Source organism: Prinia subflava, chromosome 22 (assembly GCF_021018805.1).
Source record: "Prinia subflava isolate CZ2003 ecotype Zambia chromosome 22, Cam_Psub_1.2, whole genome shotgun sequence".
Classification (NCBI taxonomy): Eukaryota; Metazoa; Chordata; class Aves; order Passeriformes; family Cisticolidae; genus Prinia; species Prinia subflava.
This window is the reverse complement of record NC_086268.1, coordinates 6,392,922-6,419,480: the sequence shown is the minus strand read 5'-3', so window position 1 is coordinate 6,419,480 and position 26,559 is coordinate 6,392,922. Positions and strand designations below refer to the sequence as shown.

General features: G+C 48.8%; 1 protein-coding gene across 4 annotated transcripts in view; it reads right to left on the bottom strand.

Annotated features, from left to right (window-relative positions):
• Window positions 1-6,285: 6,285 nt before the first annotated feature.
• FLI1 (Fli-1 proto-oncogene, ETS transcription factor) overlaps window positions 6,286-26,559 on the bottom strand; it is an 88,740-nt gene continuing 68,466 nt past the window's right edge. For 3 of the 4 annotated variants that reach the window (XM_063417756.1, XM_063417759.1, XM_063417757.1), the window contains 5 exons: window positions 25,559-25,624; window positions 12,100-12,165; window positions 10,942-11,004; window positions 9,802-9,849; window positions 6,286-8,828 (listed from right to left, as the gene is read on the bottom strand). In XM_063417756.1, coding sequence (XP_063273826.1) covers window positions 8,299-8,828; window positions 9,802-9,849; window positions 10,942-11,004; window positions 12,100-12,165; window positions 25,559-25,624 — 773 coding nt within the window. In that variant the 3' untranslated portion in view covers window positions 6,286-8,298. The remainder of the gene's footprint in view (window positions 8,829-9,801; window positions 9,850-10,941; window positions 11,005-12,099; window positions 12,166-25,558; window positions 25,625-26,559) is intronic. The other variant, XM_063417758.1, reaches the window with a different exon arrangement.

Sequence of the window (26,559 nt, the reverse complement as noted above, 5' to 3'; positions counted from 1 at the left end):
CTGCTCAGGGGAGGTGGATGAGCAAGGAGAGGCTGGAGATGCGACAGACTCACCTGGAGGTTCCCTTTTTTTATGCTGCTGGCCAAATTTAAGCACAGAAAGCATTAAACCCTCGCTCCCCTGGGCAGCCACATCCCAGCCAGCTGTGCAAAATCACCACATTAATCTGTTGTGACAGCCCAGCACAGAGACAGGTCAGGATGCTGGGGGGCACAGGGATGCTGGGGGGCACAGGGGTACAGGGGGGCACAGGGATGCTGGGGGGCACAGGGATGCGGGGGGCACAGGGATGCGGGGGGCACAGGGATGCTGGGGGGCACAGGGATGCGGGGGGCACAGGGATGCTGGGGGGCACAGGGATGCGGGGGGCACAGGGATGCTGGGGGGCACAGGGATGCGGGGGGCACAGGGATGCTGGGGGGCACAGGGGTGCAGGGGGGCACAGGGATGCGGGGGGCACAGGGATGCTGGGGGGCACAGGGGTGCAGGGGGGCACAGGGATGCGGGGGGCACAGGGATGCTGGGGGGCACAGGGGTGCTGGGGGGCACAGGGGTACAGGGGGGCACAGGGATGCTGGGGGGCACAGGGATGCGGGGGGCACAGGGATGCTGGGGGGCACAGGGATGCTGGGGGCACAGGGATGCGGGGGGCACAGGGATGCGGGGGGCACAGGGGTGCAGGGGGGCACAGGGATGCGGGGGGCACAGGGATGCTGGGGGGCACAGGGGTACGGGGGGCACAGGGATGCTGGGGGCACAGGGATGCTGGGGGCACAGGGATGCGGGGGGCACAGGGATGCTGGGGGGCACAGGGATGCGGGGGGCACAGGGGATGCCAGGGCTGCAGCGATCCCCGCGGTGTTTTCTGTGCCGCTGCCACAGGATGGCACCGCTCACCTGCGGATCGGCCCCAACTCCGCAAGGCGATCGCGGCAACCTTGAAAAGCAAAGCAAGAGTTTATTGAGACTGTTCCGTGTTTTATTACACCAAGTTCAGTGCATTTAGTGGCTCGGTTTTGGCACGGGCCGTGCTACAGGATATGTTTAGTCCCTTCATAGAAGCGTTGGGAATTCTCGGTGGTGAATTCGGAGATGTGTGAGTGGAGGGCTGGGGGCTGTAAACATCGGCTGCTGCTGCACCCAAAGCGGAGCAGGACGATGAGGAACGGCGAGGTTAGGTCTGGAGAGACCCTTATTCCATAGGGAGCTGCTCTGGAAGTCAGACCAGACACTGCACCCTGCTTTGTGCCTCAGTTTCCCCAGCTGTTAAAACCCAACAGCACAGTGGTGCTGGGTTAATGCTTGGATTCCATGACCTCAGAGGGCTTTTCCAAACTCACTGATTCCATGATTCTACCACAGACCACCTCGGGACGTCCCCGAGTCCTCGCTGTGTTGGTTTGGCAGCAGTGCCCAAGGTTCCTGTTCAGATGAAGCTCCCCCGTGCTCTGGAAGTGCTCCTGGTGCAGCAGGGAGCCAGGTGACCCTCCAAGGAGTCACTGTCACTGTGGCAGAGCCTGCAGAGCCATCACATCCCCTGGGATGGTTCTGAAAGCCCAGACCACATCCCTCTGTGCTGCTGTGCCTGGAGCTCCACAAACACTGCCATGGAACCAGCACAGGTCCCAGGATGGTTTGGGCTCATCTCCTTCCCCCCCATTCCAGGCCCCACTGCTGCCCTCTATCCCTCATGGAGCAGGATGCTGCTCCCCAAATTCCCACAGCAGGGTTGGGGTGCTGGTACCCCTGGGTCTTCAGACCTTGGAATGTGCTGGCTGAGGATTTTTGGGGAGCTGCTCAGCTCCCTGTCAGCCTTGAGCCTCCAGAGGTGGAGCATTAAGGCAAGTTTTAAATCCTCCACAGAAACATCTGCCCCAAGCTGAACCTCCCTTTTAATTTGTTTTACCTTAACACTACGCTAATATATCAAATACATGTATATATACACACACAATGATATCAAATAGGTATGTATACGTATACTGTTCTATGAAATATGCACAAATCTATATGGAATCACAGAGTGGTTTAGGCTGGAAGGGATCTGAAAGCTCATCCCATTCCACCCCCTGCCATGGGCACTATCCCACGTTGCTCCAAGCCCCATCCAGCCTGTCCTTGAACACTTCCAGGGGTGTGGCAAGTGTATAGGAAATTGATGTATCTGTGTAATATATAGATGTAATAAATGCAATATGTAGATGTAATAAATGCAATAGATGGATGGATGGATGGATGGATGGATGGATGGATGGATGGATGGATGGATGGGTGGATAGGGATAGATGGATAGATGGATAGATGGATAGATAGATATAGATAGATAGATAGAGATAGATAGATAGATAGATAGATAGATAGATAGATAGATAGATAGATAGATAGATAGATAGATAGATAGATATGTATGTATGTATGTATGTATTACACATGGGTCCCGAGGGAGACAGAAAACACAGGGAAGGTGTTCATATTTCTCCAGGTGCTCTCTGCCAACACTCTCAGAACAACCCCCTCAGCCACCGCAGGAGGCACGGGGAGCACCACCCCTGTGCTCCCCCGGGCCCGAGGTGTCCCTGCCCAGCCCGGCATGGGCTGCAGGGAGGGGACTCTGCCGGCCTGAGCACGGCACTTGCAGCAGCAGTGAGGGGATGAGCAGCCAGCACTGCACTTACAGCTCTGGAGACAGAAACTTCGAAAGAAGCCAAAGCAAGTAACAAGTTTGCAGCAGCTCCTGGAAAGGAAGGAGCCAGCTCTGGTGGTGAAATCGCACCCAACTGCCAGAGCCCCAGAGTCCTCAACCTCCTTCAGCAGTGCAGCTTCAAATACGAACTCCAGGACTGAATCCTGTTGTCCCTGCCCCTGGTTAGGAGCAGCAAAGACCTTTCACCCTTCACCTGGGAAGCCTCCCCTGCCCAAAGCCCTTCCTGCTGCACTCATTGATCTGGCTCGGGGCAGCTGCTCGGCTGCCAACCCAGCTGTGCCATCCCCTGCCTGCACAGGGCACGTCCTTGGGGTTCCTTGGGGCAGCTCCCCCGGTGTGGGGTGTAGGGCTGATGGTGTTCCTGCTGTCATGGCCTCAAAACTGCTCTGCCTTTGGTCTCCACATTCAGTGGGTTTGGTATCAGGCTCTGTTTGCTGCTCTTGGAGCCTGAAGAGCTGATTTTTGCCAAGGACCTCTAATTCTATTCTGATATAATAGAAGAGTCTGAGCTCAATGTGCAGGGATTTCTGCCTCTGTAGTGGAAAAAATCATAACACACAAGCTAAATTACGTGTTGTCATTCTCCACATGACCTTAATCAGAGGTCTCTCAATTCTTTTCTGATATGACATGAAGGTCTGAGCTTTATTTGCAGCGAGTTCTGATTTCACAGATGAAAGTTGTCATGTGTATGTTATGCTGGGTATTGTGCAAAAATATACAAATAAGGTCTTTGAAGTGAATTTATAAACGCCAGCCCCTGATGTGCCCCTGGACTGCAGCTCTAATTAACACCAAATGCAGCCACACTCGGTTTGATGTGGGAGAACAGACTTTGGTAGGCAGCAGGCTGAAGTCTCACCAACTAATTTCACAGAAGTTATTAAAAATACTGGATCAGCACAGCAAAGCAGCCTGTAAAACTCTATTATTGTAATAGGATAATGAAGTAAAGCTGGCTGCTTTCATCCAGCATTTTCAGACTGATGGCTCTTTCCCTGTGACACAGAGGTGGGAAACAGCAGCTGGGTTCATCCCTCCTTTGAGCACAGAGCTTCAGGCCCGGGCATTTACTGCCATGGATGTGGATGAAGCATTGCTGGGCAAGTCCAGCCTCACATTAAATATTTACATCAACAGAAGTTATGGAAGGTTTCCCCCATAATTAATGTCTCATTTGGGCTGGAGTGCACTTGTTTGGCACAAGCATGAAAAATTTGTCTTTGTCTTTGCTAAGGGAAGGTCCTGGCACGGGGAAATCCCTCTGCCCTGTCCTGGCACAGGGAAATCCCTCTCCTTTGCCACAGTATGCTGCAGCTGTTTGGAAGTTCATCCTCAGGGCTAAAATAGAATTTTCAGGTATATAAAGCAGGAAGGCACCAGTGTGCACAAGTGTCATGGGTTGGCACATCTAACCCCCAACAACAAGGGGTGGGTTCTGGGATACAGGGATTCTGGACAGGAGTGATCTCAGGGATTCTGGACAGGAGTGATCTCGGGTGCTTGGCTCTGGAAAGATTTGTTATCCCCTAGTTTAGAGAATCTAACAAGTGCTTAAGATGGGAGCTCCATCTTCCAGTGAGGATAAAAAACCTGCTTCAAAATCCAGTTCAAAGCAGGTTCTAAACCTGCTGGCTGTAATTAAGCAGGAGGAATTCATACCTACAGAGGCAGGACCAGCTCAAGCAGAGGAAAGCAGCACAGAGATCCAGCCAAGAGAGCCAGAGCTCTGAGCCTGTAAAGCCATCACTGATTCTACTCAATGTACAGGCTGCACTCTCTATTTATAGACAGAGGAATGTAGAGTTAGTTCCAGTTTGGCATGTTTGAGCTCGATCCCACTCAGGATTTGAGGCTGGTAGAACAGAAATCCTGGGGAAATACCAGATCCCTGGAAATCTGCAGCTGAATTCACCATGATTACAACAGGACCTGGGTTTCCTGGGGAGCTCTGAGTCCTGAATGTCAATGTAGAGAAGGTTTTCTGCTGCCCCTGTTGACTCCCAGCTCACAGCCATGTGATCCCAACCATCTGTCTGGTAAACTTTCTGATTTAAGCCCGAAATACTTGAATTCCATCTGCCTAGTCCTCCTGGGAAAAGCAGAAAGTAGCATTAGGGCTGTCAAATTCCTTGTTTGCTTTGTCCCAGCGTGCCCCAGAAATTTGGGAGGGGAGATCCCCCTCTTCCCACCCCTGGTGCTTCCAACGTGGCAAAGTCAGGCTGATTTTGAGGGGTACAAATTACCTACTCCAATCTCTGTCTCGTTACTCTTTCTCTGCGTGAGGAATGTAAATTAATAAGATCTTATGAAAATGCTCTAAAAGGTGCCTGGGAAGTGCCCCAGCAGTGTGAGGCTGTCGGGAACTCAGGGCAGAGATTTCCTTGCTCTAAGGTCTCTGGATTCAATGGGAATACTTGGAGTGGGAGGCAAAATCTGTCTAAAGCTAAATGTTAGCAAATATGAGAAAAAAAAATTATCTAAAGCTAAATATTAGTGAATACTAGAAAGGATTAATGCCAGCAAGTACCCTGAAGGGAAGGATGAAAGGAGGCAGAGAAGACCTGAGCTGTGATGCTGCTGATCACCTCCTTTCTCAGGAGGGCTCCTTTAACACACTGGCAGCCAGAATCAGATGCTTCGTAAATTGTTGGTTATTTTCAATTTTTTTCCCCCCAAGGTTCCTGCTGGCCAAATTTTTCTATCAGGAACATCTTTGCACTCTGATAACCTTCAAATACTGCCTTTAGATGCTTTTGTGCAATCTCATCTTCTGATTTTCCTATTACTGGCAGGCGGGCAGGACACGGTATTAAAATAAAATACTTGATATTTCCACTGATGCTGCACAGCCAGAATTAATCTCGCTGGTGCTGCAGTGGAAAACAACAGAGATAAGCAACAAACCACTCGCTCTTGTGACTAAATTGAGCAACTCTGGTGGAATCCATGGAGGGAGCAGCTCTGGGGTGCTGGAAGTGGCCCTTTTCCCGGGCCAATCAAGCTTTGTCCTGGAGCTCAGCAACAAAAGGTTGTGTGCAGGAAGGAAGTGCTGTGCTTGTGCAGCCCTGGCTTCCCAAGGCTTTATCAGGTCTGCAGGAGCTCCAGATATCTCTCAGGACCACTGTGCAAAACTGCAGGAAGTGCCTCAGCCTGACCTTTACCCACAATCAGAAGATTCCTTGGCAGAGCTTGTTTTTGCAGCCTCCACCCCAGGAACGCTGTGGAGCGCTGGCTCTCCCTGGGGTTTGGGGATAGGTGGGAAACAGGAGCAGGCTGGGCACACACTGACATTTCTGGGTGGCCCTGGGACACCCCAAGAGCCACCTCAACATTTCAGCTTCTGAGCTCTGGCTGCCCTTCCACTGTGTCTCCATGGACAAGAGCCTGGGTTTTAATCCTTTCAACAACCAAATCCAGCCTGATCAACTCTGGCAGCAATTTTCTGGAATGAGTGGTCAATACTACAGGATCAGGATGGGTTGCCACGACTGTGGAGCTGCTTGCATTCCCTTTTTAACTAAATTTAATTTCAAATGCATGCAAGTGTGAGAGGGGAGGGAGAGAGTGGGACAGTGTGATGCCTTAGAGATGAAAGCCACCATTTATTTGTCACTTTTTTTTACATCATCTTCTTCATACAACTGTTTCATTGTAACATTAATACATTTAAAAAAAACCAAACCACCAAGATAGCTTGCAAAATTATATATATATTTTAATATCCAAAAAGTACATTGCATATATATAGTAGCAAAAGCCTCATTTCCACGGGTAGCCCCTTCATATTTAAATTTTGCGATTATTGCAGAAATGTTACTTAAAAACACCCCGAAAGCACTAACACCTAACTGTATTAGCTTGATCTTCTCTTCCCACTTTGTTAAATAATGGCATCAGTGCTTGTGTTTAACGTTCTGAGCAGACTCCAATGCTCTGGTTTCAGACTCCCCTCCTGCAATCAGATGCACATGGAGCAAATCCCACCCCCACCGAGTCCCAGGGGTTGGTCTAGACTAGATAGTTGTGATCCTGTTAATTGGCTGCCACTTAATACAAGTCAGCTAATGGGTTGTACATGGAAATCTCGCCCCCCAGACATCTGTTCCAAACCCCAAATGCTTGTGGTTTACCCTCTGTTTATGGCACCAAACCGCCGCTTGTGCAGTGTCACATTCACATGTGCAAAGCTGGGGATGGCTGAGAGTTCTGGAAGGGGTCGGATTTCCACAGAACACCCCAGCAGAGGCCATCAAGAAGAGGAGTATTTCATCATTTTATCTATGAAGTGGTTAAGATCTTCCCAAAGTTCAGGATTTGGGTGAAAAGTGATCACAGAATATTGCAATGGTTGCCTTGAGATGTTGGGCCTGTTTCCAATCAGCCTCAATGCAAACATGGGAGTAAGTGGAGTTAATTTGCAGACAGCCACAACAGACTAATACAGAAAATCCTCTCCTCTAGACAAACCCAAGGCAATCTGGAACGTTTCTGGCCACTTTGGGGGTCAGTCATGGATCCAATAGCAGGACCAAGCCTATCTCAAACAGATACATTACTCATGTCTTATCTTTTTTTTTTTTTTTAGCAAAAAGTACAAAGCTACAGCCCAAATGTACAGATTGAAAAGATGTACAAATTACATTAAAAAAATAAACAAAAAAACAACCGAGCTGATAGTAAAAAACAAACCTGCATTTGTGACCGAGGTCAACTCGTTTTATTTACTCTTTCTTTTAAAACTGTGAGATATAGGGAAAAATAACTCTGCATAATTTATACAGTAATTTGCCTTCTGGTTTGTTGACCCTTGGTTTGACGGTCTGACAAACGCACAGCGTTCGCGGATCGGTGCTTCCAGAGCCCCGTGGCTCGGGCAGAGCCAGGGGCCTGCTGTCGTTTATTCCCTTCACTTCTGCTCTCAAGGAATGTCTGTGCTTGGCTTTGCTTTGTTCTGGTTTCTGCTGCTTTCTGAGTTCACACACAGTCCAATGAAGTTGTACTCTAGAAAGGTTCCTTCAATGCCCTTTACTTCTTAAAATACACATGTACATATATATATATATATATGAGAATATATATATATTTAATTTCCAGTTGGGTGAAAATCCTCCTCTGCCTTAGAGCTAAGATTCCAGTTGTGGTCCCCTGCAGCCCAACGTCCTCCACTGAATGGTCAAATGGCCAGTGAGAAAAACCCCATTGTGGTCAGCTTTTCCTACGACCCACTACTGGATCTAGGCCTTGTCAAAAGCCTTTGAATCCTTAAAAATTCCTCTCATCCAAAAGCTAATAATCATCCCAGGGAATGGTGAACCATCTTCATTGTCACTTTCTACAGAGGACACAAGCCTTAAATACCAAAGAAAATGCAGAGTACTGGCCCACAGGAGCTTCCATCTCTCAGTTTAAGACACAAGAGGCAAAGTTGCAAAAGTAAAAGTTTTGGTCCAGGAATAACAAATATCCAGTTTTAATTCTTCCCCAGAAAGGCCACAATTATCCATTAAGGGTCCCCCCAAAACCCATAAAAATTCCATGAGCAAAGAAAAAGTCCAACCAGACTGCTCAAGGCCAGTGGCAGACCAAAGCATTTAGTAATAGCTGCCCAAGTGTGGCGTGACGTGCGCGTTGGGGTGGCGGGGCACGTTGGGGTTGGGGTAAATGCTTCCTGCAGGGGAGGTCCAATAGGGGGAGGCTGCTCCAAAGAAACTGGATGATGTGACAGGCATGGAGGAGGGGTGTGGGGGCACAAAGTTCACCTTCTGCTGGTGGGCATGGTAGGACGGCATGTAGGACAGATCCGACGGGTACTTGTACATGGAGGACTCGGTGGGGTGGGGCTGCAGGGCCTGGGCGATGCCGTGAAAGTCAAATTTGTAGGCATACCTCTTGCCGTGCACTTTGGTCATAATGTTCTTGTCGTAGTAGTATCGCAGCGCCCGGCTCAGCTTGTCGTAATTCATGTTGGGCTTGCTTTTCCTCTCGCCCCAGCGCCGCGCCACCTCGTCAGGGTCCGTCATCTTGAACTCGCCGTTGGTGCCCTCCCAGGTGATGCAGTTGGCGTTGGAGCTGTCCGACAGCAGCTCCAGCAGGAACTGCCACAGCTGGATCTGCCCGCTGCCTGCAGACACGAGCCAAGGGGAAAGGAAATGACTCGGGCCTTCCTGCTCCGGGCACAGACAAAGGCAGGAAACAGAAGGGCTATCTTGATCGCCACTGAGAACTGCTCCTTCAGGCCTTGCAAAGGCGGCCCTAGGAGTGGATAAACTGTTCCCAGCAAACAAGTTACTCAGCCCTTTGTTCTGGGCCTGGGCCTGAGGTCACATTACATTTCATAAGGGTTGCCTTTGGCCTTAAAATCCTCGGGCTGTTCTCATGAATAGGGCTTTCTGTGAGGACACTGCTCTGCAGAGTGTTCACTGACTGGTTACACAGGGTACTTCACCCCTCCACTGCTCACTGTTTGCCATGGAGATGGTTTTGGGTAACTCCAGCTCTCTTTCCAGTGGGTGATCTGAGTTACACAGGATGATTTGTTTCCCAGATTTTACTCGTGTAGTTGTACAAGTAGTTAAGGGTAAGTTAAGAGCCTTAGGAGGATGTTTCCTTACAGGCATCCCATGTGTACAAGTTTGGTCAGTTTGAGCAGGATTTGCTCCAGGCTTACCCCTTAAAATCAGGGATTGTTTACTGCAGATGATGTGCTAGAGACAGTTACACTGTGACTTTCAGAGATGTTTTGTGCCTTTTTTCTAGTAACCGACAGCAGGCAGTGAAAACTTAATCTGTACTGCAAATCTGAGAGACCAGCACTTAAGACCCCTATAAAACTCTTCTTAGAGAATGCTGGGTTTCAATCACCAAGATGGTGATTTTGTCCTGACAGAGATGATGTTGCACCACTTTCCTCACTTTTCTTTAAGGATTTTGGCAAAGGCCCTTGTCAGGTCACAGCCACCGAGTTCAGGGGCTCTCACAGGTCCCCCCAAGGGTGCAGGGACAGCAGCTGCTCCCCCAGTGCAGGCTGGAGCAGCAGCTCCAAGGAAAAACTCACCTCTTTGATAAGAGGGGTCTGAAATGTAAAATGAACTCACCTGGATTGGCAAGACGGCTGCTGGTGGGCCCCAGGATTTGGTAGGGATCTAAAAATTAAAATAAAGTTAAAAATAAAACATCACCCAACAAAATTTAAAGGATGTTTCATCAAAAAGAAACTCCGGGTCATTATGCTTGTTCTAGAATCCAAATTTTCATTTTCTTTCTTTACTCTTTCTGCCCCTTCTCCCAGGGCCTGGAAGTGTTCCTTCTTTATTTCTTAGCAAACAACCTCCAAGTATTCCTGGAATCCAAAATGGCACAGCCACAGTTTCAGGCACTCCCCTCAGATCTGCCTGCTGTTGCACTCTGGGATCTCCTTGGACATACCCTGCACTGTGTAACCAGAAAACATCAAATGTGGAGAAAACCTGGGGGACAGGAGAACAGCCACAAAGCAGGAGCAAATGTAGTTCTCCTTGCAAAAAAGAGCTAAATAAAAAGGAGAGCAGATGAGATTTTCAGATCACTTGTTAGCAGTTGAGCTTGCTGCCCTGGGAGGGCAGGAAATATTCACCCAAGTCTCTCTGTGAAGCAAACACAGCATTAGCGAAATGAGAGTAACAGGAGTTTGTTGCTGGCTCCATCAAGGCTGAGTGGTTCTTGCAAACCCCACAAAGCATTTATTAGGAATGAATTCCTTCCCTTTCTGTGGGGCCTCCTCAGCCCTAATCTCTGCACTTCTCCCCTGCCTCTCTCTGGTTGTGCTGATTTGGATCTGCAGCATTTGCTCGTGGATTGAATGGGTGCCAAGACAACCGAGCCCCGGAGCAGAGGAAGGGGATGGAAAGCAGCTGTGCCGGGCAGGGAAGGTGGGAAGGCAGCAGGGGACACGCTCTGCTCTGCCCAGAGGAGCTGCTTTCCTCCTCTGCTCTGCTCTGCGAGCCCTGCTGGAACTGCTGGGGATGCTTCCAGCAGGAAGGGACACGCTGGGATGCTCCAAGGGGATCAGACACTGCAGATCCTGGCACAGGGATGTTCCTGTGGCTGGGGAGGGGCAGAGCAGCCACACAGAGCCCGTTGGGAAGAGCCTGGCACGGCTCAGTCCCTGTCCTGAGCCTTCCCCTGCCTGTCCCCTACTCCACACGGGAATTCCCCCAGGCTGCTCCCAGCCCAAGGGTCACAGAATCCACTCTCACCTGGCTGGGGCCGCTGCTGCTCCGTTGTCTTATTCACATTTTGTGTCCCTGCGACAGGAGGGCCTGGAAAGAGAGAAGGGGTTTATAGGGACAGAGAATAGGTACAAAGTACAAAATACGTCCCACAGGAATCACAGCATCTGCAAGGGAAGGGTTTGCTCAGACTAAGAGCTGGTATTTTGGAGATTGCACTATAAAATGAAGAAATCTCCCTAGAAATGTAAATTTTCAGTGTAAAATGAAAATACGCCAATAAGGAAAGCATTATATAGATATTTATAATTTGCCAAATTGGTAGTGAGACAAGAAAAATATTATGTAGGTACTTCATTGATTTTCTGTCTTTTATTGCAACTGATCTTCCATTTCTAGTTTGCGTCCATGTTGTGAACAAAAAATTGGATTATTAAATGTACAAATTCCAACTTCCTTCCACATTGGAGCTTTTCCCACATTTTTTGGGAATGCAAATTATTTTCTAAGAAAAAAATAAAAATTGAGGTTTATCAAACATTTAGTTGAAAATGTCATGATGGTTTGTATAAATCCCTTCAACAGGAAGATCCGCTCCTCCTCTTTGTATCATTTCTCACAACAGAAAACTGTGACTCAAGGAATAATTCCCACATTTGGGGTGAGCACAGCTCAGGAAGCTGCAGAGCAAAGAGAGGGGGCTCTGCCAGGTGCTGCCATGTGGATTTACAGCAGGAGTGCCTTGCTGAGGGTCAGCTGTGCCCCCCCGGCACAGGGAGAAGCCCCAGCAGTGGGGTGGGGACAGTGGCTCAGAGCTAGTAGGCGTGAACAGGGCTTGAGCAGAGGGGCCCATCTGCCTGCCGGACTTTGCCTTTCTGGAAAGTTGGCAGAAACTCTCAGAATGTGCCCGAACTCTCCAGGTCTGTCCCTGAAACCATCACAGCGTGGGACTGGCGTGTGATTAACAGGGGTCTGTGCAGAGGATTAGCTCCTGGCCCCTTAACCAAACCCTACAAGTATTACTCTGTCCATAACATCATTCTACTTCTTATCTGTCCCCAGTTCTACCTCTTATCTATCCCCAAATCTTGTGCCCTTCTGACACTCCTAACACAGGCCAGCTGAGCCCAAGTCTCATTTTAATCTTCCATTGCACACTTTGTAATTCCCACTGGGACAACTTACTTTTGGAGAGGCCAGAATTCCCATTACTGCCCCATCCTGCTCTCCTGACTGCATCATAGGAGGGATCTAATGACAAAAGACAACAGGCACAGAGGGGTTGAAATGAACTTTTCCTAGAAAAAATATTGCAAGAATCTGGCTTTGCTTTGTGGTCCCAGCTGGTTTGGCTGCGATTTTTTTCCTCTCCCACATCTCCAGTGCTCCCCTAGCCCCTCACAGAAGTGTAAATAGGGGTGTAAATGCAGCATTGGGGCTCTTTGGGCCATTCTCAAGCCTGACATGTTCTGACCATGAGGTGCTGTCGTTGCACTCAGTGGAATCCAGTGTGACCCATCCCAGCCAGGAGACCCCTTTCTCTTATCCCAGAATTCAGAGGACCACAGGCAGAGGAGGAAGAAGAGATGAACCCTGTGATTTTTTCACAGAAATTAAATGATGATTTTAAACCTGGGGAGGCAGAGGATTTGAGGTCACAATAAGGAGGCTGTTTCAAGGAGAGGAAAAAGGGGGAAAAGCATCCTCCAGGGACACCCCAAGTGCTCCTCTGCCCAGCACCTCCTGCCTGTGGGGCTTTGCAGCCCCCTGAGGATCCATCCCAGGCACTGGCACATTCCTTCAGCACTGGGAAAGCCGCTGAGGCTTTGAAATTGCAGCCTTGCAGTTATTGGCATGGGAAGGAAAACAGAGGGACGGGAGAGGGGAGGGTGAGGGAGCCAGGGGAGGAGGGAAGAGAGAGGAATGGGGGAAAACAGAGCTCATGTAATCCGCCTGCTTTTATTTTTTTTTTTACTTGTTTGTTTTTTTCCCTTTTTGCAGAAACCACAAACCCCACTGCAAATAGATCAGACTGGAAAACAAACCACTGTGGTTTCAGCTGGGACAGAAAGTGGGATGGGACAGCTCGGGAAGAGGGAGGTGACAGCCCCATCCACGCTGTTCTAGCGGGGAGACCTGTCCCAAAAGGGATCCCTTTCCCTATTAGGGATCCCTGTCCCTATTAGGGATCCCTGTCCCCATTTGGGATCCCTATTGCCATTCGAGAGCCCTGTCCCCATTAAGGATCCCTGTCCCATTCCACACCCCTTCTCCCATTCCGGATCCCTGCTCCCATTCAGGATCCTTGTCTTATTTGGGGTCCCTGTCCCATTCTGGATCCCTGTCCCATTCCAGATCTCTGTCCCATTCTGGATCCCTGTCCCATTTGGGATCCCTGTCCCATTTGGGATCCCTGTCCCATTCTGGATCCCTGTCCCATTTGGGGTCCCTGTCCCATTTTGGGTCCCTGTCCCATTTGGGGTCCCTGTCCTATTTGGGGTCCCTGTCCCCTCTCCCGTGCCCGCACACGGAGCAGGAGGGCTGGGCACTGCCTCAGTGCTGTTGGGACCTTTCCCTCAGGCCCATTCTCCAGCAGCTGTCCCTGCTCTAAACAAGGTGCTGTTCACAGGGGACATTTTCCTGGCTGGAAAATCATCCTGTAATCCTGATTCATCCCAGTGAGCCAGAGCTCTCCAAGTGACCAAAAGCAGGAGAGCAGGGACAGGGGCTGAAGCAGTCCCTGCCTTTTCCCATGTCCTCCCTGCAGCCACGCTCTGACTTCCACTGCTCCCCTGGGATATCCCTCTGAATTATTACAGACACAGCTATCAGAGCCATGTTTGGGGAAACTCTTTGAAAAGCCCAAGTTCTGCACTGAGAAAAGCAAAACCTTCAGCAATGTGCACTGAGATGTTAATGTACATTTTGTTTTGTTCCACCAATAAACAGTTCTGTAACGTAACATTAATGGAAATGCCATATAATGATTCTGTTAAAAGAAAGGCAGCAATTCTTTTTCCAACAGAATAATCCTTTGCAAAATTGGGAAAAACTTCTTTCCCAAAAAGTAGCAGAACTCACTGAAAATTTTCAATTTTCTCTGATTCTTTTTGGGGCCAGATCATTGACTCAAGGGAATGAACTGCTACAAAGGAGTTACTTGATCCAGAGTCATCAGTGTGTTTTGAGTAAATAAACAGGCCATGATTTGGAGAGATGATCCTCCTCTTCCTCCTCTTCCTCTTCCTCCTCCTCCTCAGCTTTAATCCAGGCTGCCTGAGTCCCTTGCCTCAGTTTTTCCTCTATAAATATGGATTATGGAGCCAAGTGTGGGACTGTATAGGGGCAGCCTTGTGTTGTAGGATGAGATTCAGCCCTGAGCATGACTTTGCCTTAATAAGAAGGGTTAAATATGATATTCAGCCATACAGACCCTGCTATTGAAACACTGTGTGCACTCGGCTACTGCAAGTTTCCAACTCTTTCTCTCCCCTTAAAAAAAAAAAAAAAAATTCCAAATGCAGGAAGCTATTTTTATTTCACAAAAATCCGTGCAACGTGAAAGAACCACACCAGCCCTCCTGGCTTCCAGGCCCAGACTCGAAAGCTCAATGTGTTTAAACAAAATGGAAAAGGCAGAGCCAGGGAACCCATCCAGAGACTCAGGTTCCTGCAAAAACAGGATCATTCCCAGGACCTGACGCCCAGTGGCTCGAAGAGATCCTACAGAACTCCAGCCAGACAGTGACAGGGAGAGTCTTATCTGTCATTTAAACCATTTGGATTTTACACCAAAACTTGCCATGGGATGGAAATTCAATTAAAAGACTTGGACTGGGGTTCTCTCCTGGTGTAAATCAGCAAATGGCTGCAGTGAAGAGGGGGCAAATTTATCCCAGAAAGGATCAGGTCCCCATGTCTGGTTTAGACTTAAAAGGCCCCATGGAACAAGAGCCCTATGACAAATGTGTGTTCAATACAAAATGGAATTAAAGAGCAGAAAATAAATCATAGATGCTTTCAAGAACTGTCATTCTGCAGCTGTCTGGTTTATGTCCAGAAATTCCCCAGCCTGAATGCTCGGTCTATTAGGAGGAAGGTAAAGGATATTAATAATGCTTTGCACTTTCACAGCACCTTTCAACTGAGGATCTCACAGCTTTGCAAACATTCGCACTCACAGCGCGCCTGGGAAGAAGGTTAAATATAATTTTATTTATTCGCAGGCATAAATGCACTTTCTGCAGGTTTCAGCTGCCTTTTCCAGATGCACTGCCTTTCCCAGAAATCAGGCTGTGTGGGGCAGGCTGCAGCACTGGTCTCTGCACCCTTTTAGCCCTGGTGTCCACTTTCTCACCCCAAATCTTCCTCGGTTTCTCCTTGCCACTCTCTGTGCCCAGCTCTCCAGACAGCCCCTGTCCCCCATGCAGTTGTGTCTCCTCCCAGCACCTCTGGGGCGTATTTAGTCTGAACAGACTGATAGATATTGCTGGGGCAGATGGACAGACACACAGACTCCCCTCCCAGGAAACCAGCCTGAAAATCCCCAGGTGGATTCCCACACCACGATCCCAAATCCCTGTCAGTCCTTCCAGCCTGAGTGCAGCCCACTGAGCAAGGCTTTAGGGAGTCTGCATTTGAGATATGATGTATTAGGGAGCAAACCCTCTCTGATAAGCTTTAAAAGATTCAAAAAAATAATAAAACCCCCTGGTGTTTTATAAATCTGAGAGTTTGGGACAGAGGGGAGGCAAGGGGGGGGTTTCACTGAACAATGGCCTCACAGTGCCTGCGCTTCCTGAGCTGCTGGGAGGTGCTGACAGCCCCTTCATCCTGCTCCCTCCTGAGGAGCTTTCTCAGTCAGGCCTGAGTCAGGCACCACTTTGTACTGCCAGCCCTGATGAGGCTTTCCAGGAGAACAACAAGCTTTGGGCCTGTAATATCCACATTTTTTAGGCCTTTATTTTTCTGGGATGGATCCAGTGGGGGTGGGTCATTTATTCACTAAATGCTTCATGGGCACTGTGGGGGAATCTTATTTGGAATGCCACCCATGCTGGCACCACAGGCAAGACTGGGAAGGAATGGAATTTCTGGAGCTGGTACCTTCAAGAAAATTTGGCAGCTGGAGGGTGGGAAGGGGCTTGTCCTAAGTCACGGAGACAGAGCCAGGGAGGGGGAAGGCAGACCCAGGTGTCCTGGGGGATCCAGACTTGTGATGTGGCTCAGTGGTCACTTGGCATCTATTTTGTGGCAACCACTTTATAGGGAGAGAGGGAAAGCAGGGTCAGGGACCTGGAGAATCCTGTGGATCTCATAGCTCCCTTCAGATTTGAAGCCTTCTCCTTCCCCTTCCCCTTCTCCTGATTTGCTTCACTGAAACCTCTAAGGCCAAGTCCTGCCTGGAAATACCCATGCTCCAAATCCAGGTGAGAGAGGTCATCCCAGGACAGCTCCTGCATCCCAGGTTTGGGCCATGGATTCTCCATGCAGAACACAGGCTAAGTTTTGCAAGGATTCCTCCTGTTTCAGGAGGAAGATGGACCCTGGTCTGGTGGCTGGAATTTAAATTAGCTTCCCTAAATGTGGAAAGCAGGCCCAGGTGTCCTGGGGGATGCAACCTGTGATTAATCCAAGTGGTCCCTTGGGGTTTATTTTGAGGCAGCTACTTTATGGGAGAGAGGGAGAGGAGGGCACAGGACCCCAGGGCCTTTCCTGCCCAGGTGAGTGGTGGCACTCCCCTGGTGCCTTGGAAAGGTCCCAACATGGGAACAAATCCCAAACTCCCCTCCTGCTGCAAGCCAAGCATGTCAGCGAGGTCTGCCCAGGTCTGCATGTCCAGCCCTCACTCTGCCTCCTTCCCCCTCCTGGAGATCCCATCGAGGAGCTGGGCTGGTGTTCAAAGCCAGCTGTAGACCAGAAACCCAGACTGTGGCTTTCTGCAGGGACCAGGGAGCCAAAACCACCTCCAGCTCCTCCTAGAAACATCCAGTGGACTGGTTTAAATGATGGCAGCAAACATTTAAGCTGTGGAGCCCATAAGGTCCCTCCCTGGCTCCATAGACACGTTCTGAGTGCTCCACACATAGAGGACACCTCTTCCACAGCCACAGGATATTTCTGACTGCCCCCCCCACACACAGAGGGTATTTCTGACTGTCCCACATAACACAAGACATTTCTGACTGCCCCACATAACACAGGACATTTCTGACTGCCCCCCATACCCAATGCAAACCTCCCAGGGTCAGCAGAGAGGAGCTCCAGCTCCTGTCAGCACAGGGCTGTGAAGGCTCTGGGCTCTCACCTGCAACTGTGGGCAGGGATGGTGGGACAGGGACTGGAGCAGGGCATGGTCTGAGGACTCCTGTGGCCTTTTCCAATGGCTCTGCCAACCTCCCATCACATTTCCCCAGGTCCAGGGACATGTGTGTCACAACTGAGCTCACTGAGGCCTCAAAACCTCACAGCATCACTCATCCTGCAAGGAACTGATTTTCAAGTTACTATCTCTGCTAACTAAAACTATTAGTTAACACATTTGCCACATGTCATGCTCTTTGTCATTCCTGGCCAGTGTTACTGTGACTGTTCCCATTGTTACATGAGACTTCCTTCAGCACCAAACTCTTTCTTTTCTCCTTCAAGACACAATGTGCTGTTCCTTGAGCTAAGGAACCACCACTCCAAGGGTCAGAGTAAGAAATCAGTAACTCTAAGCCCCTTCACTAAGAGGAAGCAACTCAGAGTGCAGAATGATTTCAAAATTACTTCTATTTTACACTACCAGGCTATTTGATTATTATTTAATTGAAAAATATTACCAAGCTATCTTTCGCATCCACCTGGGTGCACTGTTGGACTCAATGATCTCAGAGGCCTTCCCAGCCTGAATGATTCTGTGATTCTCTGATGTCTACATTGCTGTTACCTGTTTCACAGATCCCAGATCCAGGCCTGGAACAGCACTGGGTTTTGACCTGAAGTCAACTCTAACCAAGTGAGAAGGGACTGACTGCTGGATTTAGGTGAGAAATCTGCTGCAGAGATGGATGTGAAGAACAGATTTAGCTTGGGGCGTGTCTGAAAGGAGCTGAGAGCCTGGTTATGAATTGCTGCCTTTATAGAAATACAGATCAGAGGGATCAAACATTTCTGATTGAACTCTTGCTCTAAATTGGTGATGGATTAAAGCCCGGTGGCTGAAGGCCACTTATTTCCAGAGTCAGACAGGACCTGGATGGAGTAGGAGTAGAACTAGGATTCAGTATTCCTGTCCTTGGAAGAGCCCAAGGCCAGGCTGGACATGGCTTGGAGCAAGCTGGGCTAGTGGAAGGTGTCCCTGCCCATGGCAGGGTGCAGTGAGGAGGGCATTAAGGTCCCTCCAGCTCAACCAAGCCTGGGGCTCTGTGATTTCCAGAGGGGATTTCCTGAGCTGGCCCAGGCAGGGCGTGCTCAGGACAGGTGTGATAAATGACATGAAATAATTTGTGTTTATTGTGTATATAAAATGTAATTTAAGAAGTATTCTATAAAATAAAATGAGAAAGCTGGTCGGGCTTGGGACAGATGGATTTTTAGGATGAACAACTGCCTCTGCTAGGAATTTGGGATGAACAATACCTCTGTCAGGAAACCAGGAAATACAAAATTAACAACAGAAAAGAAGGTGGATCCAGAGACAGATGGGTCCTCTTGGGCTGGATCAGGAACGATATGGATCTCTCTTCACTGTCTGGGGAACGCTTCTCCATTCACGATTCCACCTCCCCATTCATGATTCCAGAAAGTGAATTACTATTCATCTTCCCTCGGAAGACCCATTCAAAAGACCCCACGGCAGAAAGAAACTCTTATGAATATGTTGGAAAAGACGGAGGACAAAGAAATGTGGAGAAATACTCTGCCCCCACTAAATAAACTGTATATAAGGAAACCCCTAAAAGACTGGATTTGTGTACAGGGGGAATTAAGGTGTGCTAGAGGCTGTAGCTAAGGTTCACCCAGTGCTTATCTCAGGCATCAACACTGAACTTCCTATTGCTGGCTTATTCTAAATTTTGTTTTGTTAATTCTTGATAATTAATAAAAGCATTTATTAATTTGGAATTGGCTGAACATTTATAACAACAGGTCACTCTGCTTTGAGCGCTGTGCCCTGTCCCTGCTTAGAGCAGGGAAGGAGCTCCCACAGAGCAGCTGGGAGCCCCAGCTCTGCTCCCCACCCAGACTCGGAGTCACTCCCTGCCTGCCCCAGCCAGAGGCGACAGCCCCCAGTGGTGCCTGTGGCTGGAAAAACATCCCTGAGCCGTGCAGCGCTGCCACTTCCTGAGCCACGTCTGCCTCACCCCGTGCAAGCCTCACAAAGACACATTATGAAGAAAAGGAGGAAGTAACGAGAAGATTTTTTTCCTTGTTGTTGCCTTTTTTAATATCAGCAGCAGAAATCCCAATGCACTGTGCACAGAGACTGAAGAACGTGTCCTGAGAATCCCTCCCTGAGCCAGCTCAGAAAAGCAGATGCTCTCCAGCCAGAGATGTTCCTGAGCTATGCAGGGCTGCAGGCACAGCCAAGGCACAGCTGCACATCCTCTGCACACCTACAGAAACACCCAAACCACACCCAGGAGCGGGCAGGAATGTGCCCACAGCACTGTGTGGATTCTACCCCCAGCACTGGGCGTGAAACCAAACCATCAACAGGCCTGGAGGTTGCTCTTGTTGAAAAATACACAAATGCAGAAGTAAAAACAAAACCCAAACCTCATATCCATGGAGAAAAAGGCCACGCACACATGAGAGAAAAGGGAAGACACACATGCACAGCCATGGCAATTTTACAGCTTTTAAGTCATCAGCAGGAAACAAATTAACTCTTGTTTTAGGAAACAGCCCAAGCACTTGCAAGGCCTTGTGAGGGAGGGCCTGGCACCCCAGCAAAAGTGTGACCGTCCCCCAGCGCAAAAACACTCCTTGCACTGCACCCCAGGCAAAACAATAATGCCTCTTTTGCTGGGGGAAAAGGAAGGATAATGGTTACTTAGAAAGTGCTCCAGACAAGCTGTCAGGTTGAATTCAGAGAACTGGAGTCTACTCTGGGACAGCGCTGGCTCGGGGTGATCCCTTGTGAGTTGGGTTTCCTGCCTGCTACAGCTTAAAGACAACGATTCTTTGTTTCCAGTTTTTCTGGTGAAAAAACACACGCCTGCCTCCGAAGAGGGTCAGCGAGAAAGCAGACAAAACACTAACTCTGGAATTTCAAAGGAAAACAATTAAAAAAAAAAGAAAGTATAAAAAGCAAAATCCGAGCGCGCTGGCTACTGTCTCCCCTGAACTCATAAATCCCTGCTTGGCCACACAGCCAAAATGAAAGGAGACCTAAAAAGCCTCCCCTTTTTCTGCTGCCGAGCTAAAAATGGGATATTTCATCACCAGGCACACAAATATCATCGTGAAATGTTTTAGCAAGTACAGACAATTAGGAGGGCACAGAGCTGCAGCTGCTTTTCCTCTGCCACAACTGAAGCTGCAGAGTTTAAAACCTTTGCTGTGAAAAAGGGGCCGCACTGACACACTCAGAGGAGAGTTTATTGAATGTGGTCAATATTTTTCACTACAGCCTTTTAAATATGAAAAATGGCCTTTCCAGGAGAAGACTTTTATGCAGGAATTTGAGAGTGTTTTCCTGTGGGAACTGTACTTATGCAACCACATTCCCTGAGGTCTCTGCCCCTCTCCCCAGTCCCCCAAAATCTGAACCTCTAACCCCAAACTGTCACTCAATTTGACAAGTGGGAGAAAAGAGTTTTGAGGAGTTTAAAGGGAACAGAGGTTGCAGCCCTGATGGTGAGAAAAGCAGCTGCACAGACTCGTATTTTGTGAGGTACCAGGGGAATTGGAATGAGAGAGATTTTAATTGATGCTCCAACATCAGGAAACTCTTTCTTAGGGCCTCACAATGAACATCGGTACAAAGCCCCAGGAAATCACCTTGGATTTCAGAGTTCACTGATTTATTTATCTTCTTAAATTTGCCAACAGCCCCACCAAACACACAAACACACACCTTGTACACAAACATCCTCATTGTTCACACAACTACTTCTATAATGTGAACATAAACATGGGATAGCCACAGAATAAACCCTTAAAATTCTCCTGTTCCATCCCTCTATGCATTCACATAGAGATTTCTTCCCTCTTTGAAAGGTATCTCACCCCTTTTTCTTGTGCTCTGCTTGAGTTTAATTTGGATTTCTGAGACTTTGGGCTGGTTTGTCATTGTTCTCAAGCAAATCTGGAAGGCTCCAGAAGGATCCTATCCCTCTCTGCAACTCCCTGACAGGAGCCAGTGGGCATTGGGATTTCTCCCACGAACAACTACAGGAGAAGAGAAACTCCCTCAGGCTGTGCCAGGGGAGGCTCAGGTTGGAATTTCTTCATGGAAAGGGTTGTTAAACACTGGAAGGGGCTGCCCAGAGACGTTTGGAGTGCCCATCCCTGGAGGTGTCCAAGGAACACCTGGAGGTGGCACTCAGTGCTCTGGACTGGGTGACAAGGATTGGTCACAGGTTGGACTCAGTGGTCTGGGAAGGCTTTTCCAATTTAAATGATTCTGAGATTCTATCGCCTTGTGCTGAATGCAGTTTTTGAGCCAAGATCCTGGATGACCTGGAGACAAACAGCCCCAGGAACCCCTCTGGTTAATTCTCACCTGTGATGCTGAGCCTTCCTTCACACCCTCTGCCCCTCCCTGCACAAACGCCCCTTCCCTGGGACCAGCATGTACTGGAAAGAACCACACATCCCAGCCCAGGCATTCCCACAGGTTGCAGGGACACAGGAATCTTCACTCATCCACACACCAGGATTCTGCCTCATTGGGAGCCCCCAGCTCTGCCCTGGGTTCAGCTCCTGCACAGCATTTTGCTCATGTATTAAACACAGGAATTACACAGACCCCGACACACTAAAAACATTAAAACTGTTCTGGAGAGAGGCCAGAGAGCTCAGAGCCCTTTGGGGACGTGGCCCTTGGCCTCCTGATGTTGTTGCATGCGAATACTCTTTCCATTTCCCTATGGAAAGCTGCTCAAATGGCACCATTCTGCAGGAGTGCAGTTTAAGGTCTCCCTGGACTGTGGGCTCAGATTCCTGTCCCTTCTCCCCTACCCATAGCACATCACTCATTGCTCCAAGCAGCCCCAGAAAATAACCCAGACCATCTCTGCAGTGGGAAGGGGACACTGCTCTTTCCATTCAGCCATGAGAGCAGCCTCATTTCATTTCCCAGAAAATTGCTCTGCGGCCAAAAAATACTGGTGATTTTCATTAGAGCAATTTACTCTTCAGAGGCAGCTGAAGACAATTTGTCCCAGTGACGCTCAGTCCTGTCCTTTGGAGTGCTTCTGAGGCTGGGAAGGGATGAAGCTGAGGCAGCAGGAGTCCTTGGAACAGGACAAGGGTTCTACCTGTCTGCTGTGACCCCTCAGCTGCCCTGTGCCCCAGCTGTGGGACTTACAGGGTTTGCTGTAAAGGTCCCCAAGATTTCTGCTGCAGAGCTTTGCACTTTAGCTCCTCTCAAGCAGAGCTGCAGCTCCTTCTGTTTGCAGAGCTGGCACTGCAGGGAGTGAAAGGGCTGAAAACAGAAGGGAAAAAGGGAGTCAAGTCTGCAGCTGCAGCCAGGGTAGCTCTGCCTGCAGAGCCAGGGCACCAAACCCAGCCCTGGGATGGCACTAGGACACAGGCCAGGCTCCCTGTGCTCCTGGAGACATCATCCTGGGGAAGGGAGCAGAGCTATGTGCTGCATCTGGAACATCTGCAGCTGTCTGTGCTGCAGCTGCACTTTTTTTTTTTTTTTAACGTGTGGGTTCTTTTTTTCCAGCCGTGGATGGAACATGTTGTGTAAAGCACAGTGTAAATGTATGCAAAGGGCTCCTGTCTCTCCCTGGAATCTGCACAAGCAGGTTATTTGCATTAGTTATGTAGAAAAATTACAGGAGGAATGAAGAAAATGGTATTTTTTTCCTATCTTTGGCAGGTTTGGTACTATTTCATCACCTACTTTTGAATCCTCAGGGGTAGGTGGTTAGAAAAACTCGTCTGTTTTTATTCACAGGCACAGAGAGGAAAAATATTTACAGGATTGGTAGATTCCAGATGCATTGACATGAAGAAAACCCTTTAATCTTTTGAGAAGTTAAACAACTGTAAAAAAAAAAAAAAATCATAATTTTTAACCTGAAATTCCTTTTCCAAAAGAATATAATCTTTTGGCATGGGAATATCATCTCGAAGTGAGCCCATTAAAAGGGAAACAAGGAAAATCTTGTTTCCTAAAGCAAACCAGACTGAGGAATTCCAAGTCCAGTTTTATGAGCATCATGAGTTTCTGCTGTGCTCTTGGATGAGCCACTTCAGGCTGCTCCCCCAGCTCCTCATCTGCCAGCCTGTGGTGTTCTCCTCTCTCTTCTCCTGACATCTCATCTCAGCAGTAACCTCAGGCAGCTGCAGCGGGTTGGAGTGGGGCAGTTTATGCTGCACCAACATCCAGTGTGGAAGGGAATGATGGAATTTGTGCCTTATAGGAAGAAATGGGGGAGGAATAGATGGGATTTCAACCTTGCTACGTTGTTCTTAATTTTTATTTGCCTCTCCCCTGGGCGTGCTTGGTCCTTTACTGACACATGATGAAAGTTCCATGTGAGGCTGAGGGCTCCACGCTGACAGCAGTGAGCCCAGAGCTCTGTCAGCTGCACTATAGAGACACTCTCAAGGCCACTAAAAATGCCTCGAGAGGGAGGGACACTTTCCCTCAAATTTCTTTCAGCCTGAGTGACTCAAGGTTCGAGTCACAAAGTGTTTAAAAATTCAGAGGAGTGCAGTTCTACACAGAAGCTTTCTCTTTAAGGGAAAAAAAATTCAGACTTTTCTTGGCTTTATTTTTAGCAGCTGCATGGCCTGAGACAGAATGAGCAGAAGTTTGGGTGTAAGGGGAAATTGTGAAGGAGCACATGTCCCTACTTCATTCACACAGGAGCAAGCCCAGCTCGGATAAACTTCAACTGGATGATTGCTAACGTTAACTAGATGATTGCTAATGTCAAAACAGCAGTCACAGCAAAGCTTGAGGGGCTCTGTCCCTGTATTGCCCCTGTTTTATCAACTGATGCTGCCTCAGAGGAGAGTACAGTGGGCTCAAGTGGGCATTCACACACTGGACAAAAGGAGCTGCTGGAGGAAGCAGTGCTGATCCCGTGTCCACGTCTAAGGCAGATGTTGGGGATGAACTGCAAGGAGAGAGGAGGACTCTGAGGGCAGCACAGACAGGAGGCAGTCAGACCCTCCCTGGAGGAGCTGCTCAAATGTGGGTTCTGCTTGCTGCAGCCCCTCAGTGGAATGGAAAGTTTTGTCTCTCCAGCTGATTCAATAAAAGACCTTCTGCCTTTCCCCTCTGTTCTTTCAAATCCAAACCTGTGGCTCATCCATGAAGCCATGTTCTCCTCAAGAGCAGAGAGATGTTTGTACCTCACAGTTCATGTGTGACAGTGAGGGACCTGGCACAGGGACAGACTAGCTCCAGGTCTGATGGGCAGGAGATTTCACCCCTTCCCAGGAACTGCTCAAAGGAGGAGCTGAACAGAGCACAGGGAACAAACCCAACATTTCTGCAGTAGCACAAAGGGAAAGGAAAACCCCACTTAAGGCTCCTGTTCCTCCACACTGAATGACAGACTCTACACAGGAGTTACAGAGCACAAAACAGATTTTTGCTCTTTATCACCCTTCTTGGCCTTTATCAATTCAACTTCTCTCTCTGTGCTTCATCCTGTCCCTGCCCATAGCTGTGCACTGGAACCAGATGATCCTTGGGGTCCCTTCCAACCCAAACCTTTCTGGGAGTCTGTGATCACACCCATCACACCAATGCTCACAACTTTATCCTGCTGAGAGTCCAGTTTGTCAATACAAACACAAACAAGGAGCAGGGCTGGAGCTGCAGAGGAAAACCTGAAACACCTGACTGAAGGACACACAGACAACTCCAAAGCCTGAGGGAGCCTCAAGAGGGTTATTAACTTTTAAACTTCAGGGTTTCTAAGCTATAGCTATGTGGTCAGAATTTCCACTAGATTAAAAAAAAAATAGTGTTATTTGAAACAGAAAAGAAAATCAAGCTACTCCAAAATGAAAGTGTCAAAAAGATACATTTGGTCCTCCTTGCTGGTTGAAATGAGCTACAGATCTGCGGATGCGTTTGGAATACCTGAGTGTCCTTTACGATAGTGCAATTTATTGTGAGGAGATTTTATCCTCTCTACTGTGAACTCAGAGAGAAACACTGTCTTGGGCCTTACTGTCTGTGTGAGATTCTACACCGTTCACATCAGGAACAGAAAATGTGCCACCAGTTCAGCAGCTCAGCAAAACATGAGTGTGACAGTGACACATTTGATGCCACGGGACTGGCTGGACAAACAGAGATGCCATTTCCAGCCTGGGTGGGGCTGCACAGTGAGAATTATTCCTTTTTAACAGTGCTATGAGTGCAGAGCAGAACATTTTCATGCCAATTATTAATATTATTAACAAGGTCTTCTTTTAACCCAATCAAACCCAGGACATTTATATGCAAAACACTGACCTTCTTTGGTGGCAAGACGTGAGGAATCTGTGTGGGATGGAGTGTTGTAGACCAGCAGTGAGCTACCTGCAAGGCAGAGAAAAGGAGTTAGAGCAGTCTGGCCACACTGCCATGGGGAGCCATGAGGGCAGGTAGGAAATGTTGTCAATGGCATGAAAAAAACCCTAATTTTGCTGCTAATTAGGCACACATTTTCGGTAGAATTCATCTAAAAGCTTGGTAGCTGCAGGCCACACATGCTGCTGTTTCCTCAATTGTGAAAAATAAAGAGATTTGTCTCCTTCACTGAGTGCCTTGATGTCCCCCACTGAAAACTGATCTTAAAGGGTGAGGTTATACAGGTACATCACAGCCTCCAGGAATGCCTGTGGCACAGACTGAGTGACAGGATAAGGAAGAAGCTTTCCTCTCTCTGGCTGTGATAGAGAAATCTCCTGTTTGAGGAACAGGCAGGAGAAAAGAAAGACAAGACACAAATTGCACTGTCAGGACCTGGCCATTTTTAGAGTGTCACATGCTGGGTTTGGGGCCAGCAGCTGCACAGCTCTCCCTGGGATTCCAGCATCTCCAGTGCCCTGGGGAATTTGGGCGTGGCTCCCTTGGTTCAGAGAGGCTTTTCCCTCCAGCCTGAAGTGACACACAAGTGCAGCACAAAAAGAACCCGCTGGAAGGGTCTCTGCTCTGTGCAGTCTGAGGGGGAAATGTTCCTTTCTAAGCATTTCCCTCTGGTTCTCCTGCAGACTCTCCTGGAAGTGGAGGAGCAGATCCTGGGAGTTCAGGAAAGCCAGCATGAAATACACATTTCATGGCTGTCTGGTTAAAGTGCTCACATCACCCCCTGGGCTCACCTTCCCTGCAGCTCCTTGGAGCAGCTTGTGCTGGCCAGTGACACCCCTGGCAAGGCAGAGCTCCTGTTTGTCCTGAATGTGTGGCTGGAGCAGCAGCAATCCTACCCTGAGAGTGCTTTTACACTCTCCAGATCCCCCCAGTAAAGGGGATGC